This window comes from Physeter macrocephalus, chromosome 19, assembly GCF_002837175.3.
Source record: "Physeter macrocephalus isolate SW-GA chromosome 19, ASM283717v5, whole genome shotgun sequence".
Classification (NCBI taxonomy): Eukaryota; Metazoa; Chordata; class Mammalia; order Artiodactyla; family Physeteridae; genus Physeter; species Physeter macrocephalus.
Window position 1 is genome coordinate 64,933,910 of NC_041232.1, and position 17,955 is coordinate 64,951,864.

General features: G+C 34.9%; 1 protein-coding gene across 3 annotated transcripts in view; it reads left to right on the forward strand.

The window, feature by feature from the left end:
- Window positions 1-17,955, forward strand: part of SMAD4 (SMAD family member 4) — a 56,415-nt gene that overhangs the window by 15,991 nt on the left and 22,469 nt on the right. For all 3 annotated transcript variants that reach the window (XR_002893098.3, XM_024132203.3, XM_007104535.4), the window contains exons 3-8: window positions 11-185; window positions 1,079-1,108; window positions 5,815-6,027; window positions 9,026-9,145; window positions 9,240-9,356; window positions 10,783-10,836. Coding sequence is in view for 2 of the 3 variants with exons in the window: in XM_024132203.3 (XP_023987971.1) it covers window positions 11-185; window positions 1,079-1,108; window positions 5,815-6,027; window positions 9,026-9,145; window positions 9,240-9,356; window positions 10,783-10,836 (709 nt within the window). In the remaining variant the exon portion in view is untranslated. The remainder of the gene's footprint in view (window positions 1-10; window positions 186-1,078; window positions 1,109-5,814; window positions 6,028-9,025; window positions 9,146-9,239; window positions 9,357-10,782; window positions 10,837-17,955) is intronic.

The following is a 17,955-nucleotide window of genomic DNA, read 5'->3' on the forward strand; positions in this document are numbered from 1 at the left end:
TTTTTCTTAGGTGGCTGGTCGGAAAGGATTTCCTCATGTGATCTATGCCCGTCTCTGGAGGTGGCCTGATCTTCACAAAAACGAATTAAAACATGTTAAATATTGTCAGTATGCATTTGACTTAAAATGTGATAGTGTCTGTGTGAATCCATATCACTATGAACGAGTTGTATCACCTGGAATTGGTAAGTAGACTTTGCTTTTATGCTTAGAAGCACAAAGGGAAAAGATCTCAATAGTTTTAATTTTTCTAAGTTAAATTGCAAATATGGAGATAGCCTAGGACTTCAACTAAGGTTAAAGAATCAGACATTTTTGGGCTTCCCTGGTGGCGCAGTGGTTGAGAGTCAGCCTGCCGATGCAGGGGACACGGGTTCGTGCCCCAGTCTGGGCAGTTCCCACATGCCGTGGAGCAGCTAGGCCCATGAGCCACGGCCACTAAGCCTGTGCGTCCGGAGCCTGTGCTCCGCAACAGGAGAGGCCACAACAGTGAGAGGCCACAACAGTGAGAGGCCTGTGTATCACACACAAAAAAACAAAAAACCTTACAACAAACAAAAGCCCAGGGCCAGATGGCTTCACAGGAGAGTTCTATCAAACATTTAGAGAAGATCTAATACCCATCCTTCTCAAACTGTTCCAAAAAATTGCAGAGGGAGGAAGACTCCCAAGCTCATTCTATGAGGCCACCATCACCCTGATACCAAAACCAGAAAAAGCTATCACAAAAAAAGAAAATTACAGGCCAATATCACTGATGAACAAAAAAAAGAATCTGAATTTTTAATGAAATACAAATATTTAAATTTGAATTCAGAACAAACTTGTATTTTGACTGCTAAAACTAAGTATGCATAGTTGGTATTTTGCCCATTTAGAACATTGTTTTTGAAAAATAAGATGGAAAGCATGTATGCATTGTTAGATAGCATTTGTACTACTATTCTTGAATTGAAATGGTTCATGGAAGTTTTGAATCCCTGGCTTAAATTTACATTCTGTTATTTTAAATATAATGGAAATTATTTTCATGCTAATGATTAATGTTTTATTTTCTTTTCCCCTTTAAAAATTTAAGATCTCTCAGGATTAACACTGCAGAGTAATGGTAGGTAATTCGTTTCTTGTAACTTTCTCTTTTCTTTTACCCCATCTCCTTTATTCTTTATTGAGCCAGAACTAGTTTGTGTGGGTGCTGGTAACATTGACAAGAAAAAAACTTACTGCTTTGGAAATGTAGATTTGGGAGGGGCATGCATCAGCATTTAAAACTGGATTTAAATAGGCTGTTAGCTCTTTGGCTTTGAACTGCTGTTTATGACCGAAAGTAGTCTAAAAAATGTGTTAGGGGAACATAAAACATACAAAAGAAGAATAGTTTTTGAATTGGTAAAAACTGGCTATTTTGGAAGAAAATCTCTCAGAGCCAGTTTATTTTTTTATTTTTATTTTTTTGAAAATCCTCAAAGTATTTATTTTCATTTAAATGGGTATAAATAACCTCTGATAATTTAGAATCATGTGTAATATAGTTTAAAAACACCAAAATTCTCATTTTCTTCATTTCAGCCTAACTTATTCTTATGAATGGTAATTTTATGAAGGACTTAAAACTGTGTAGTATATTAATTTTTTTCAGTCTTGTTACATTTTGAGTAAATAAAGCAAGGCTACATTAAAGTATCTGCCAATCACAGATGTTCTAATCCTGTTCTTAAAAGGAGAGAGTGTTTTGAGGTGGGGAAATGTAACATATGGGAGGTGTTTTTTGTGTGTAATATTTGAGAACAGAGGTCTGTTAAAACATTAGCTCTGTTTCTTGGAACATGTTAATGAACTGAAATTTCTGTAAAAACTAATTAATTTGCAGAGAAATTCTGATAAAAGAGCCACTGTCATCTTCGTAAGGTGTGCCATTGTTTTGAAGGCAAATTAGTGGCTCAGCACCTCTTTTGTTGCAGAATCTTAAGAGATGGGTCAGAAATATCATCTGACATTAAAATTTAGGAAGAGCATGGAAGTCTACTTGTTTTTATTCTCCACTTCTCTTCCATGTCAGTAATAATAAAGGAAGACTCTAGTACCGTTTAATACTTGTTAAGGGTTAGTTGGTTTCTGAGAACAGTGGGCTGATAAGGGAAGCTGTTGTGGTGGTCTGAGAAGGGCAGCTTTAAGATTGATTGGGTAAAGCCCAGTCTGTTCACCACACAGATGTTGATACCATATCACCTCTTTTTGAAAGTAAACACCCTTCAGATCTTCCCCATTCTCCATCTGTGTTTTTGGAGAATGAAAGCTTTTAGCTCAGTGGGTTTTAGGGGTTGGGCAGCTGTAGTGATAAGTATATCAGAATCTTTCTAGGGGTGTGGTTGTGAGGAGATCTGATTCTGAAGACTCATTACACTGCTTCCTGTCCTAAAATACTGCTGTTAGGAGTACCTGTTATTGATGGGCTTGTGTGGGTTGATAGCTCCTTTTAGTTGCTCTAGCCCTATATTCAGCCTTATGGATCCCCCTAGTGGTGGCTATGTAAAGGCTGGCTTCAGTGGCTTCTTTCCTCAGAAAACAACAGGTGTTTCTCACAGGGCCTTTTAGATTTGGACAAAGAAATAATATAAGGCCAGGTAGTTAAAAGTTAAGCAAATGGGATAATTCCTTCACTTTTGAGTTGGGATCTTGGTGGTAATCATTTCCAGCCTGTCTCATCTCTCTCTTGAAACTTTCCATGACCACATTGACTTGTGTGTTGATTTTAACAAATATTTAATGAGCATGTATTGCCTGGTACTGTGTTAGGTTCCAGGGACTAAGATAAATAAGGTATGTTTTTTCCACTTGAGGGAGCTCATAGTCTAGTGGAGGAAAGAAAAGGTAAATAAGACAGTGACAGTACCATCCAACAAGCTGTGCCCTGCTTGCTGGTGGTAATAAAGAACAGAGACCTAGGATGAGCTCAGTGTCTTCAGCTTTTCTGTCTGCTATGTGTTCTTTACTCCTCACAGAACATTTTACAATCTCTGTATACATGTATGACTGCTCTAAGGGTGTGGTTAAATCATAGTAGCTAACACTTTCTAAGTATTTATTTTGTGTCAAAATAATTTACAAATATTGTGTCATCATTCTCATAATACTCCTACATGGTAGGTGGCATTATTTACATTTTATCAGATGTAGAGACTGGTGCCTGGAGAGGTCAAGGAACTTGCCCAAGATTAGACAGCTAGGAGGGGCTGGAGTAATGTGTGCTCACTATTCGATATTTAAACAATAGAAAAATATCATAAAAGACCGTAAGCTCTGTGAGGGCAATGATCTTTCTTTTGTTTACTGTTGTATCCCAAGTGCTAGAACAGTACCTGGAACATAGGTGCTCAATAAATATTTTTTCAGTGAATTAATTTGTTGAATGCTAGTCCATAAAGGGAAATACTTAATAGTTTGGTGTCTGTTTCCTGGACTTTAAAAATATATACTATATGTTTTTTTAATCTTATTTTTTTGAATAGGCAATACATGGTCCATAAATCAAAATACTATAAAAAGGTATACAGTGAAAAGAAGTGCTCCCACCCCTGTCCCCATTCCCCCCTACCTCAGGTAATCACTTTTATTAGTTTCTGGTGTTTCCTTCCAGGGTTTCTTTGTGCAAAAATACATGTATTATTTCCCTTCTTTCTTACACAAAAAGGATATTGTGCACTGTACTGGACCTTGCTTTTTTACTTATATGATTTTTTTAAACATGAGTATGATCATAGTGTACAGTAGTGTTTTATAATCTACTTTTTTTCTCTTGGCGAAAGTATATTGCAGACATCTATCCTTGTTGATACCCAGTTTTACCTAAGAAACTTATGTTTTAAGTTATTTGATTAAAGAGACCTGTAGACTGGTAGAAGTCCCAAACTTACATTTGGGAAGGTTTAACCAACGTATTAGGCAAGAAAAAGTTATGAGGCATAACTGTTTAAAAGCAGAATTCAGTTGTTATTTTCAAATCTTTCTTTCTTTTTTTTTTTTTTTGAGGGGGGTGCCGCGTCATGCGGCTTGTGGGATCTTAGTTCCCGTCCAGGGATTGATTGAACCCGGGCCACAGCAGTGAAAGCACCGAGTCCTAACCACTGGACCACCAGGGAATGCCCAGAATTCAGTTGTTACGATTGCCCATTAAGCCAAAACGTCAACTGAAAAGCAGAAATAATGAGTATCAAGTTGACCAGCTATATCCTCAAATCAGTAACTTTCTCCTTATGTACTAGCAATACCAATATCTTGGTAAAAAGATCTCAGTCACTATAAACAGCAAAGAACCCTAAAATTTCCAAGAATTTAATAGAGATGTCAGGATCTATATGCAGAAAATCATAGGACTTTGTTGAAGAGTATAATTTTTAAAAAATGAATAAATAAAAAATTGAATAAATACAGTCATACCCACTTTATGTCTCAAATGATTTTTTCTTTGCATTTTTATAATTTGGCCAACATTAGTGGTGAGTGGTTAGATCCACTTTTTTTTACTGACATAAAATGATATGTTAAGCTCCTTTTGGTTATCTCTTTGTTTCCATAAAATTTTCTAAAGAGAAACTCTTTGTAGTGGAATTTATGGGTCTTAAAAATATCAATGTCTTCGTTACTTTTGATCCATGAAAAAGCCCTTTAAGAGATTGTATGTGGAAATCTGAACAATAGATTATTCTTACCTCTTTGAAATATTCTCAGTTTAATAAAAAAGTAGCTGTGTAACTAGTTAGTATTTATGTGTAATGGATTTTTTCAAAGATTAACATAGAGAAAGATAAGGAGCATTATATGCTGTTTCTCAATGGAAAAGAGAATGTCTTTTTGTGGACTGTTAACTGCTCTAAGAAAAGAACCTAGTGTTAAGAGTTCAATGGATTATAAAATTCTAGGGTAGTGTTAGTTCAGATGCAGTAAAGCGTTGTTTGCTAAAGATAAAAAGCAAACCTCAAAACTATAGCCTAAAAAGAAATGAGGAGGTTCTGGGCAGAGAACCATTGATTATTATAAATGCAGTTTCAATTTTCCTTTTTTTCCTCATAAAAAAGCCAACTAACTATTCCCTGATTTGTTCAAGAAAAGGTGTTATATCAGCTAGAGCCTGGCTTTGCTTATTAAGGTGTAACCACGTAGGTGAAAGATGTTGTTTATCAAGTTTTTTCACACTACATATTTATCAAACATCATTATTTGGATTGGGTTTCTAGAAGGAAATTTCAGTTTGACTTACCATTTGGGATTTTTCTGCTCATTCTAATCTTTTAGGGAACATTGAGTATACTTCACTTTCAAAGAATATGTTACTTAACAGTAATTCTAGATCTGGAATTGGATAGCTGTCAGATCCCACTCATATTTTTACACCGTGAAATTAGCAAAAAGATTTTAAAAAGTAATTACTTGATCTCAATTTGGTCGTCTTAACTAGGTAAATATTTTCCCCAGCCACTTGATTTTTTGTATATGCTATATATTTAAGGTGATTATTACTTCTAGATTATTAATCAAGAAACTAAAAATACCTCTTTAGGACCATTGCTGGAGGTTGTTGGAATATAGTCTACGTTCAGATTTCAAGGAGTCAATCAGATTGATCTGATGTCACTACCTCTAAATAAATAGCTTTTGCTGATAGAATAGTATGCTTTAAAAATAGTATGAGAAAATTCTGAGTTAGGCTGATATACACTATAGTTGATTTTAGGTGTTGTTATATTAGTTATAAGATTTTTTTTCCTGGGAATAGAAGCTTATAAGATTTTAAAATATGTTTGCTTTTCTGTATAGCTCCACCTAGTATGTTGGTGAAGGATGAATATGTTCATGACTTTGAGGGACAGCCATCATTATCCACTGAAGGACATTCAATTCAAACCATCCAGCATCCACCAAGTAATCGTGCATCGACGGAGACCTACAGCACCCCAGCTCTCTTAGCCCCATCTGAGTCTAACGCTACCAGCACCACCAACTTTCCCAACATTCCTGTGGCTTCCACAAGTGAGTTGTAGAGTCAGATGTAGTCAGCAAGATGAATTTTCCTAACCATTAAATATTTATAGGTAGCCACTTGGAGGAAACCTCCAAGTAAGTGAAAATTAAAAGTACTATGGTATCTTTCATAGGTAAACAAGCATTAAATAGGTTTTTGAGTTGTCCTGGAAAAAAATGGTGTTTGTAATTTATTTAAATGTTCTTATGTTGTTGTATAGTCACTTGGAATTTAAGTAATGATTTAAGTTAATGGTGTAATTTGTACTTTATTACATGCAGAAGTAAGAAGTCTCTTAAGCTTTCAGATCTATTTTAGAGAAATATTTAAGTTACCAACAAGTAGTTTTGAACCAAGAGGTTTATAAAAATCTTTGTTAATGGAATTGCAAGTTTTCCTCTAATCAGTATTTTTATTTTGCTTTATCTGGCAGAATATTACTTTATAATAGTCATCTCAGTCTCCAATTGTGCAAACTTAGAAAAGGGAATCTTGACAAATTTGTTTGTAACATATAACCCTCAAGATAGATGTTAAGTATTTTAGTCAACTTTGAAATAAAGCTAAATTCTGTGTATCTGACTTTATTTTTTTTTTAACAAGTTATTTTCAAAAGATTCTTCCCATTAATGAGGTACTCACCTTCTCTGCCATGTCATGGCGGTAGAGTGCTATTAGGTTCAGCTTTTCTTGGGGCCTGGTCAAGGAAATAATGACCTTATTTTCATAGCCACCAAAGGTTGGGCAGTTTTCAACTTGGCAAGTTGAGTGGCCTTTTTTTTGTTTTTAAATTAATCACAGAACAGGGTCTTGGCATTTGTATTGTGTTATTTGTACCTGCTTGCTAAGAAGATTATATCTAAGCCCACATCAGCAGTGAATTGTTGATAGATCTGGACTGATACTTTGTTAGTTGATATCAAAGGAAGCATTCTGTTTACTTTAATATCAGATCAGATTCAACATAGAAAGTTGATCTTTGGAATAAATGGAGGACTGATTTCTATAATTGAGTTTCAAATAAAGTATACCAAATTTCCCCCTCTTTAATTCATTTTACCTCTTCAAACAATATCTTTTGGATTTGCTACATGAGATGACAGTCTCACTATAGACAGCATATTCCAAGTGGGCCATATAGGTTAAACACACACTTGAGAACCTGAACCTTTAACCACTTGGTGCTTCTGTTATCTGTCTACTCTTTATTCACCAATTTGGGAATATAGTTGACAAACAGAGTGGGTAGGGAAGGAGAATAAAAGAAGGTACATTAACAGCCACTTGAGTATAGATTAGTGCTGCTTACCTCTGTTGATATTACCTGGAGGTTGAATTTGCATGCCTTTTTTGATGCTTGCTAAAGTGACTTCATTTTAACTGTTACGTTCCCTGGGGCTGAGTTCTATTCAAGACCAAATAAAGTGATATGAATGAAATGTGGATAATTTTGTCTTGGTGTTTTTTGGATATATTTTCGCAATGAGTAATGATTACCGTAAGTTTTAGAATTTGTTGCAGAATGTTTCCTTAGATCTCAAAGTGTATTGATAAAATTAGAAGAAAAGAAATTGGACTAAAATAGGGGAATTGGAAGACTACATGAGCTGATTTAGTTGTTTAATTTCATTTTATGTACTTGGAATTGTGTAATGGAAATACTCAGTACAGATAACTGCAGTGGGCTTTATGTTCATTTGGTACCTGAATATCTTCAGGGTTTCTTTCTAAATATCTGTGGTAAATTAAAATAGTTTAATTTCTTCTGCATAGTGACAATTTTTGTAAGATAGCTAAGAGTATGCAACATGTACAGTCGTTAAAAAGCAAGAGTAAAAATGTAATTAACCTTTAAAGATAACCTGCAAAAATTTGAGGGGGATGAATAGGATGGGAGGTAGCTGAAAACATCATCTTAAAAAAAAATAATTTAGAGAGTATTGAAGTAGTCTCTTTAGCTTTTAATTTTATAATCTTAGCCTTAAGGAAATGTGAGTTGTAGAGAGGAGAAAAATGTTCCTTTTTTCTTGATACTTTGAGCTGTTCATTGCATATTCGAGCAATGGTGTCATTTACTCTCTTCTATCTGATTATACTCCCATATAGATGAGAAAAGATTGAGGTAATGCCTGTAACAAATAACAATTATGGAATTTCCTTGCTTTCCAAGTGAGATGCACAGTTGACTTAATTAATACTTGCTTGAAGAAATTAAGCTTTTTCTGTACAAAAAATAAAGCCTTAAAAATGTAAGCAATTTCTTAGAATGGTTTTGAATAGAATAGTTCTCCTGGTATATTACATACAGCGAGAGCCACTAATTTCTTGTGAATCCAGGAGTATGATAGTGTTCTTAGAGGCAGTTCTTGATTTTTAAAAGCACATGAAAAAATTTCAAAAGAGACTGATTTTTTGTTTTGTTTTAACTAGCAGATGCTGTGTTGATTGGACAGTGGAGCTTACATTTTTTTTTCTTTTTTTAACTTTCTCACCTTACCCATCACATTCCATTTAAAATATTTGCCTGCTCTCCTTTTCTTTGATCACCCTCTAGCATTCTGCCATTACCAGTACCAGTGCTGATAATAATGAACTTTCCAGTTTTCAACATTTTCTTGAGCCTGGACTTTTGGAGTCCTAGTCAGAAAGGTCCAGAGCTAGATGGAGTGGCTGGGAGTGAGCTGATGTGCTTCTGAAGAAGTTATTATGATAGGCTAGACCTGTAGTGGGGTTTTGCTGGCATTTGAAGAATATTTGTGAAGAAATGGGCCAATAAAATTAGCTAGATATTACTTAAAGATAGAATAATTTTGAACTTCTTCAAGTTAAGCTTTGCCTTTATAGATGACTGTAGGGTTTTTTTATTATATAGGCCATGGGTGAGTTTCACTTTTTGCTCATCTTTATAAGTGTGACCATCAGATATAATTGATCCTTCATTTACTGTATAAAACCATAGGATTGCCTCTATAAATGTACCATATTAATGTCTTCTTGTTCCTCTAGGTCAGCCTGCCAGTATACTGGCAGGCAGCCATAGTGAAGGATTGTTGCAGATAGCTTCAGGGCCTCAGCCAGGACAGCAGCAGAATGGATTTACTGGTCAGCCAGCTACTTACCATCATAGTATGTATATGCTTTTTAAAATCTTCTAAGTAGTTGAGAAAAAATAGGCAGAGTTTATAAAAGCAAATTAATCCATGTGGGCCTTAATTTTTAGACAGCACTACCACCTGGACTGGAAGTAGAACTGCACCATACACACCTAATTTGCCTCACCACCAAAACGGCCATCTTCAGCACCACCCGCCTATGCCGCCCCATCCCGGACATTACTGTAAGCTCTTGTTTTTGTTGTAAGGGCCTTTTCTTTTTGAGAACTTTGTTTTCTTTCTATTTTTTAAAAAATGTTTTTACATCTTTTATTCATCTTACAATTTAGTTTTATTAAATGATTAGTGCTTTTCAGTATTTTTTGTAAACAGTTTTTTCATAGTTATCATACCTTTGTTTTAGAGGATTGATATTTACAAAATACTTTTATTTCTTTGTTGCTGATATTTCATTAACACCACATTGATTACCATTCATTTGTTTGTTTGTTTTGTGTATGTTCTTAGATCTCATGTGTATCTGTATATCCACCCTAAGTGGATTGAAACTCCTTGAGTGTCAAGATCTCAAGGTTTCTCTCACCACAGAGTTCAGCATACTATAGACACTCAGATGTTGAATCTGTCATTCCTCTACTCTGTGCAGTCTTGATTGGGAGGGATAACCTACTGATAACCATAGCTTGTAGTTTCAGGCAGAATAGGAACATTGTTCATTTGGCCTAGTAAAATCAAGAGTATAAATCTTTCATATATATTAAATCCCTTTTCCTCCATTATAAGATTAAAAATACCAAAGAAAACTTGGAAAATACACAGAGGAGTAAATAAGAAAATAAAAATTATCCAGAATCCTACTACCCAGAGATAATCTACTTCTAATATTTTGTCACATTTTTTCTTTCCAGTCATATAGTCGGGTATATGTATAAATTTGGGGGGAGGAGGACATCAGACTGTGACTATGTTGTTGTACCCTGCTTTTTTACAGTTATGTTACTATTTTTCCATGTCTTAAGAGAATGTAATTTTTAATGGCTGCCTGGGCCAGCATAGTTGTTAAGGGTGCTGAGTTTGGACCCTTAACTGGCTGTTTGACCACTGGCAAGTTATTTAACCTCCCTAAGCCTTAAGGGTAGTAATAGTAGTATCTGTCTCAAGGGATGTTGTAAGAAGTAAATGTAATAATTCATGTGAGGTGTTTAGCACAATGTCTTAACACATAATAATCTCTCAGTTATGTTAGCTACTGTGCCATTTTGTAAATAATCTTAATTTAATAAACAGTAAACACTTGTTTTAAAATGGACCTAACAATTTGAATTATTATTATATATTACATTATGAATTGTACTGTATTACAGGGATAATTTGTAATTACATTAAATTTTGCATGTACAACTATTGTAAATTGTTTAACAGTTGGCATACAGCACTAAAATGTTGGCTATTAAATAGCTACAAAAGTAATTCAAGAGTATTTGCTTATTATAATTATAAAGTAAATAAGCTTTTACATTCTTAGACATTGCATAAGCTTGGTCTAAACAATTCCTAAGGTATGATAGTTATATTTAAGGTTTATTAAAAGTTTCAGCATTGGAAAACTTTTAATAAATGAAAATGGGATTTTTATTGTCTTTTCTTTAGGGCCGCCGGTTCACAATGAGCTTGCATTCCAGCCTCCCATTTCTAACCATCCTGGTAAGTGTATTTCAAAATTAATTCCCTACATTTAGCTTTTCTTTATGGCAATTGAAACACATATACAGAGAGAGATTTTAACATAACTGCAGAGTAACTTAACTTTTCAGATAAGTACAATACTCATTATGGCATTAGTTAATCAACAGTTTATGAGTAACCAATATAAGCACACATAAACTGTCCATATTTGATTCCTTTTAACTCTCTCTGAAAGAAAAGACAAGAACTGCATTTTCGGCTAAAATATAAAGTACCAAAATACCGGTTTTAAGATGCATGTAATACATAAATATGCAGTAGAAGAAAGTAGGTTTCAAAATAGAACAGCTGTAAAACTGTAGCTTAAAAAGCCAGGAAGAATCTGAAGTAGATGCTGAACAGAAAAATAATTCACTGTATCTGTCTTAGAAGGTAGATGCAGGAATCTCTGGTTAACTGGAATTTAGAAACTATTTGCACTAAATTATGTTCAAAAGAGTAGATTAAATAGCTAAGTAAACTATAGAAGTAATAAAACCAGAAAGGTTGGAAATAAAAGAAAATATTGAAGGCTTCTTAACGTAAACAGTGGATTTTGATTTGCTTTTCTTCCCTCCATCCTATCCTGTTTTTCTTAGCTTAGAAAGATGCAGCTATATAATTTCAGTTCATCACCTTAATTTTCCCCCTAGTTTTACAAAAATTTTATTATGGAGAATTTCAACATATACCAAATACAAGTATAGAAAATCCTCCTCATTGTACTCATTCCTCAGTTTCAGCTATTACCAACTAATGGCCAATCTTATTTCATGTATACCCTCATCTACTTTTCATATCCTTACCTATTATTTTGATGGAAATACTATATAATCATTTGATACATAAATATTTCAGTATATATTTCCATTGAAGATTTTTTAAAAATATAACTACAGTAACCATAATGGTCAATTTAAAGAGTAACTTATAGTTCCTCAAATAATACATAATTTTCTTAAACAGTGTTCTGCTATTTATTATTTATGTTGGTTCTAACTTTTCTTCTAGCTGTTAGAGAAAATAAAACATTGAGGGTAAGATCTTTATGCTTATAATTCTTCTCATATTTCAGTTTCGGGGATTTGAAGAATTTCTGGATCAAAAGCCCACGTTGCTTTAGTGATCACATCAGAGTATGAGAACCAGTTTTATCATGCTCACCAGCAGTAGATGTGATACTTCAATTAACTTTTACTGATTTGGGAGGCAAATATTTGTTTTGATAAGGAGAAAAATGCTGCTGGTGGGACAAATATTTTTTAACGATACGTATTTGCTAGTTACATTTTTACATTTTTTAACATACATATTTTTAAATCATACATATTACTAGTTAAATTATCCTCTTAAGTGGATTTTCTGTATGTTATTTGCATATTTTTGTGGTTTTAAACATTTTTTGTGGGTCAAGGGGTCTTGCCTTTCTATAAACATTTTTATTAAGAAATGTAATAAACAGAACGTACATAAAACCAGTATACATACAGTCTGATGAATAACATTAAAGCCAACACGTGTGTAACCAACACCCAGACTGAAAATTAAAACATTGCAGCGCCCCCAGAAATTTTCCCTCCCCATGCATTTTGTCTCAGTCAAAAACTTTTCATCTCCTCCTGCAGAGATAACCACTATCCTGCTTTTTATGGATTTTATTTTTTTGCTCTTTGAAAACGATGAATGCATCCCTAAACAATCCAGTAGTTTGGTTTTACTGCTTTTTGAAATTATATAAATGAAATCATTGTATCAGAGTCTTAATTCATGTTAATAAATATATTGTGATAAACGGGGGAAATCTAGAGTCTTAAGAATGAGAATTTTGCTGGCTTCAAGGCAGCCTCATTGAGAATCAGTAGTGACCCCTGGCAAAATGGGGGGTGTGGTTCTCAATGTTCATATGGCTTGGCAGAAGGTGGTCCACAGGAGTAGGGATAATCAGGGCTCTGAAGAAAGATCTACCGTGGATGAATGGTGGAGTGGGGTTGGGAATGGTGGCATTTAGCTAGTTATTTGGACTCCGTTTTGGATTCAGCAATTGCTTTGGCCTCTTGATGGATTTACTTCATTCTCATGGTAGAACTCATGTTGAGGCCTAACAGCTCCTGCTGGTTAGGGAATAGCATTCACTAGTTTTGAGGATATGCATCTGTAGGACCCTGCACTGGCATTAAAGCCTCTGTTTTTGAGTAGAATGGGAAGTGACTTAATGGCGAGGATGATACTGAAAGGTTTTTTGTCCACGTGGTTGTGGGAGGGGTCAGCTCTGCTCCTATACCATTAATGGAGTCAGCTTGTTGGAACCCAGCTGGCTGTGAACTCTGACTGTGAATATGGATGGGCCCCAGAAGAGTTCTACCTCACAGCTGTTCTTCATTTCTCCTCTTGCACTGGTAAGAGAATATGCTGACTGGTCTCCCTAATGGGACAGCTTCCAATCATAGTGCCCTCCTCCCTACCATTTAATCTCTACTGCTACTCAGTATTTCTTTTAAAATTTGAATCTAGTTATGTTACTTCTCTGTTGAAGAACTTGCACTGACTTACTGCTTAGCCTATAGGATAAAGTCCAAATTCCTTAGCTGGGCAGAAAAGAATCTCTGATCCGGGACCCTGCATACTTCTCTAGCTTCATCTCTTCATACTTTAACCATCCTGAACTGCTTACCCAAGCTTGCTTGACTGTATCATCCCTCTGTACTTTTTTTGTGCATGGTGTTCTCTGCCAGATATGTTATATACTCTGTATTAGTTGTCTGTTTGCTTTGGCTCATAGTCTCTTGAGCTTGCAGTCAAGTTGTTGGCTCAGGCTGCCACCATCTGAAAGCTTTTCTGGGTTGGAGAATTCACTTTCAGGGTGGCTTACTACATACCTGGCAAGTTAGTGGTATTGTGGGCAGGAAGCTCCAGTTTCTTTCTGCATGGACCTCTCTATAGAGTTTCTTGAGTGTCTTCACATGGCAGCTTGCTTCCCAAAGTTGAGTGATCAAGAGAAAGCAAGACAGAACCTCGGGGTCTTTTAAGACTTAACTTCATAAATCACATTTTCATTTTTGTAAGATCCTATTTTGTGGAGAGGGGACTATACAAGAATGTGAATATCAGGAGGTGAGAATCATTGGGGCCATCTTGATGCCCATACCTCACACCCCTACCCTCTTAAGTGTGGTGACCTCTTTTAAAGTCACACCACTGTTGTGAAGAAGCATTCCCTAATCCCTCGTGTCCCCTGCTGTCTAGTACTTTGTAAATCCTAGCTAGTAGTTTACAAGATCTGCTATCCTTGTTTCATGAACAAATAGAAAAGGAAACCAAAGTAAAAATATTTTGTATTAGGTGTATGGTTAATGCAGCCATTTAAGGTTTGATTAAGAAATGCTAAAATATTCTACCGCTGACTTAGGACTGTATAGATGGGAAATATGCATATCTCTGAATACGTAAAATATTTTTAATAATTAAAAATCATCAATATGTAGTATATCTGTTTTGAGAAAGTGTTTTTGAATATAATTGCATGTATGTCTTAGGAAATATAAGTAATATAAATTGTTGAAAGTGAAAAAAAATTAGTATTGGTCTTTACCTTGGTATAAAAGATTTCAGACAGGACATATACTTGGTGATTTCTAGGCTTTGATAACTAAGTTGAAAAATATTTTTGGAAAAAGTTAATCATTTCATTTTTAATCATTTCTTTTTATGGACTAATACTCTTTTGCTTTTTTGTAAAGCTGAGATATATTCATTAAATTAAATATTGACTGCAAATTAAAGAGAAGAGTTTCCTCAGCATCTTTGAGGTTGTTTTGGTCACTGATAAATGAATACAGGATTCACAGATTTTCAAATTCAGGTTGTGTTCTAGTACTTTGGAACTAACTACCATTAAAGAGAGTACCTTTATGTGTTCATAATCATAAAGATAAAGATTATAATAATAAAGATTATGATTATAATAAAGATTATAATAAAGATAAAGATTATAATAATCAAAGATTCTCATAAGACATCTCATTCAGATATAAATAATAAAAGGAATAATTCATAATGAGTCATTTAGGTGCTTCAACCAAATTTCTAACTTTCTTGAGTGACTCTTTGTTTCAGAAATTAAAGATAATGCCTTGGAGACTTACATTTTCTATTATAATTGAATAACATTTTTTTTGATAAAGCTGTGCTTTGTAATACGTTTTCTCATTACAAAAAATATTTAGCTGAGTTTTTATATTAAAAAAATTCATGTTCTTAACTCGTCTTTCAAAACCTTTCCTCTGGTCAGTGATGAGCAAGCAGCCCATAGACTTCATGGGACCAGTTCAACCTCACTAACTTAAGGAACAAGAAACTAAAAATAGCAATGTCAGCAAGCACATAACAGTCCCACTCCCTTTCAAATGAGTTGGGACGTTAAGAAAGCTCTCTTGGAAATGAGTAAATTCTGTCTTGCTGTTGATACTAGTTTTGAGAGGCTGCAGACTTGTCACTTATGTGGCATTTGGTCCTTAGAGCAAAAGAGCACAGAGAGATCTAGAAAGGCTTAATGAATGTTTCCTATTACCTTCTCCTGTTTTAAAAATAAGAATGTTCCCTCCTGGTTGTATAGCAAATTTAGAGTGGACTCTAAACCTTTAGAATCATTTCTAAACCTTTAGAAAAGGTTTTCACATGGTATTTTGTATCCCAACACCACTGACTTCTCTGGATTACCTATTAGGTTACCTCTAGCCCTGTCTCTCCTCACAGATAGTAACCCCCTTCCTCCTGCTTTCCTGCGCCTTAATAACCCTTTTACTTAGATGGTCATTTTTCATCCCTGGTCCGTGGTACAACTCTGATGTCACTTTCTTTTTATACTCAGAGCTTGCCAAATGCAGCTTTATGTAACCATCATTGTTGTATGGTGTCTGAAATATTAGGCAAACAAAAACCTCTTTGGTGACTGGGAAATAATAACATAATGTTTAAGTGTAGTTGCAGATGTTACAATTTATGATGATAAAAGTTATTTTTCTTATTTAAACATGGAGATTATACAGCTCCTCTTTTCCCCCTCAGTTGACTCTCTTGGAAAAAAGATTGCTTGCCATGGAACTTTACTTGTAAATAGTGTTCTTCAGTATGAACTAGGAAATGCATGTACTTGGATCTCATTTTTCTAACCAGTGTTGAAAACATTCGTGACTTTAGGATATTATTTGTAACGAAATTTACTGTTTGGGCTGATTGTTTGAAGACCTTATTAAAGTGCTATTACTGTTTATTGCTGCCAAAACATTGGGTAATTGTTATCTTGTCTTAAACAACCTCTTTAGTCTTAGCTTCAACGAGTATACCTGCCTGTTACGTTGGCTGAAGCTTCTTGTCCATAGCATAATGTGATTCCTTTAATAAAGAATTTTACTATAAGGAACAGCTTCATAAATATTTCAAAACTAGCTTTTTAAGAAGGCACTTCAGTATATTGCTAGTTTTCATGTTCTCATGATAATAAAAATATTTAAAGGAGTGTTTGTGATTAGTTGGTCGTTCTGTATGGCAAAACATTTGAATTATTAAGTTTTTGAATCACCCAGTTTTCATGTGGTCTCTTTTATTACTTCATTGAAAAGTACTTTTTTCCTTGACAGCACTTTGAAGAGCAATTAGGTACATAGACTTTACAGGATTTTTGTTTTTAAGATATTTTAAGCATTCATCATACTTCATTATATCATCTTTTGGGAGGTTTGAAGAAATGTAATTTTTCTGTCATTCTGAGTATCTTTTCATATTGTTGAAAATTCTAGGTCAGCCAAAGTTCACAAATGGCACAGTGAGATGCAGATAAATAATTGGTTTATCATAGAAAACTTTCAGTCTCTAATAAATGGCACTGGCCTTTTTCCCCCCCTTATGTCAGACCCCTTTCTGCTCTAGGGCTTTTGCATTTGCTTTCCTCTTGAGATGTTCATTCACAGTCTCCACATACATACATGGTCATTTAGGTCTGACTTTTTCAGATAGGATGTGCCCCTCCTGTCTAGTCTGAAGTACCTTTCCACTCATCTTCTGTCCCATACTGTTTTATTTTCTTCACAGTGTTTATCATTACCTGAGTTATCTTGTTCATTTATTTGCTTACTTGTCTGCCTCTGCACCTCCATGGAAATAGGACAATAGCTGCCTTGTTTCCTGCTGTGTGTGCCTACAGTGATTCTTATGTACCCCATAAATACCTGTTATTTAAAAAAGGAAAATCAAATAATTTGCATGTATGTGGGCTCTATGTAATAACTGTATTCAAACAAAAATTAGAAATACTTGATCAACGATATTTGCAAACCAAACCTAGTAGTGGCTCTCTTTTCCCCAGTTATTTAAAATCATTTATTGTAGTTCAAATGAATACATTAAACACATTTTCAGAGTCAGAATTTTAGTAGTTTGAGTTATTTGTAGTGAGGTGGATGGACCTAGAGACTGTCATACAGAGTGAAGTAAGTCAGAAAGAGAAAAACAAATACCGTATGCTAACACATGTATATGGAATCTAGAAAAAAAATGGTTCTGAAGAACCTAGGGGCAGGACAGGAATAAAGACACAGACGTAGAGAATGGACTTGAGGACACGGGGAGGGGGAAGGGTAAGCTGGGACGAAGTGAGAGAGTGGCATGGACATATGTACACTACCAAATGTAAAATAGATAGCTAGTGGGAAGCAGCTGCATAGCACAGGGAGATCAGCTCGGTGCTTTGTGAGCAATTATACTCCAGTAAAGAGGTTTAAAAACCAATTGTAGAGAGGGCAGACAGCAGAAGCAAGAAGAACTACAGTCCTGCAGCCTGTGGAACTAAAGCCACATTCACAGAAAGACAGCCCTCTGCCTTTTCATCTCATCTATGTACCAGATGAAGGAATAAGATAAAACCCCAGACAAAAAACTAAATGAAGTGGAGTTAGGCAACCTTCCAGAAAAGGAATTCAGAATAACGATAGTGAAGATGATCCAGGACCTCGGAAAAAGAATGGAGGCAAAGATTGAGAAGATGTAAGCAATGTTTAACAAAGACCTAGAAGAATTAAAGAACAAACAAACAGAGATGAACAA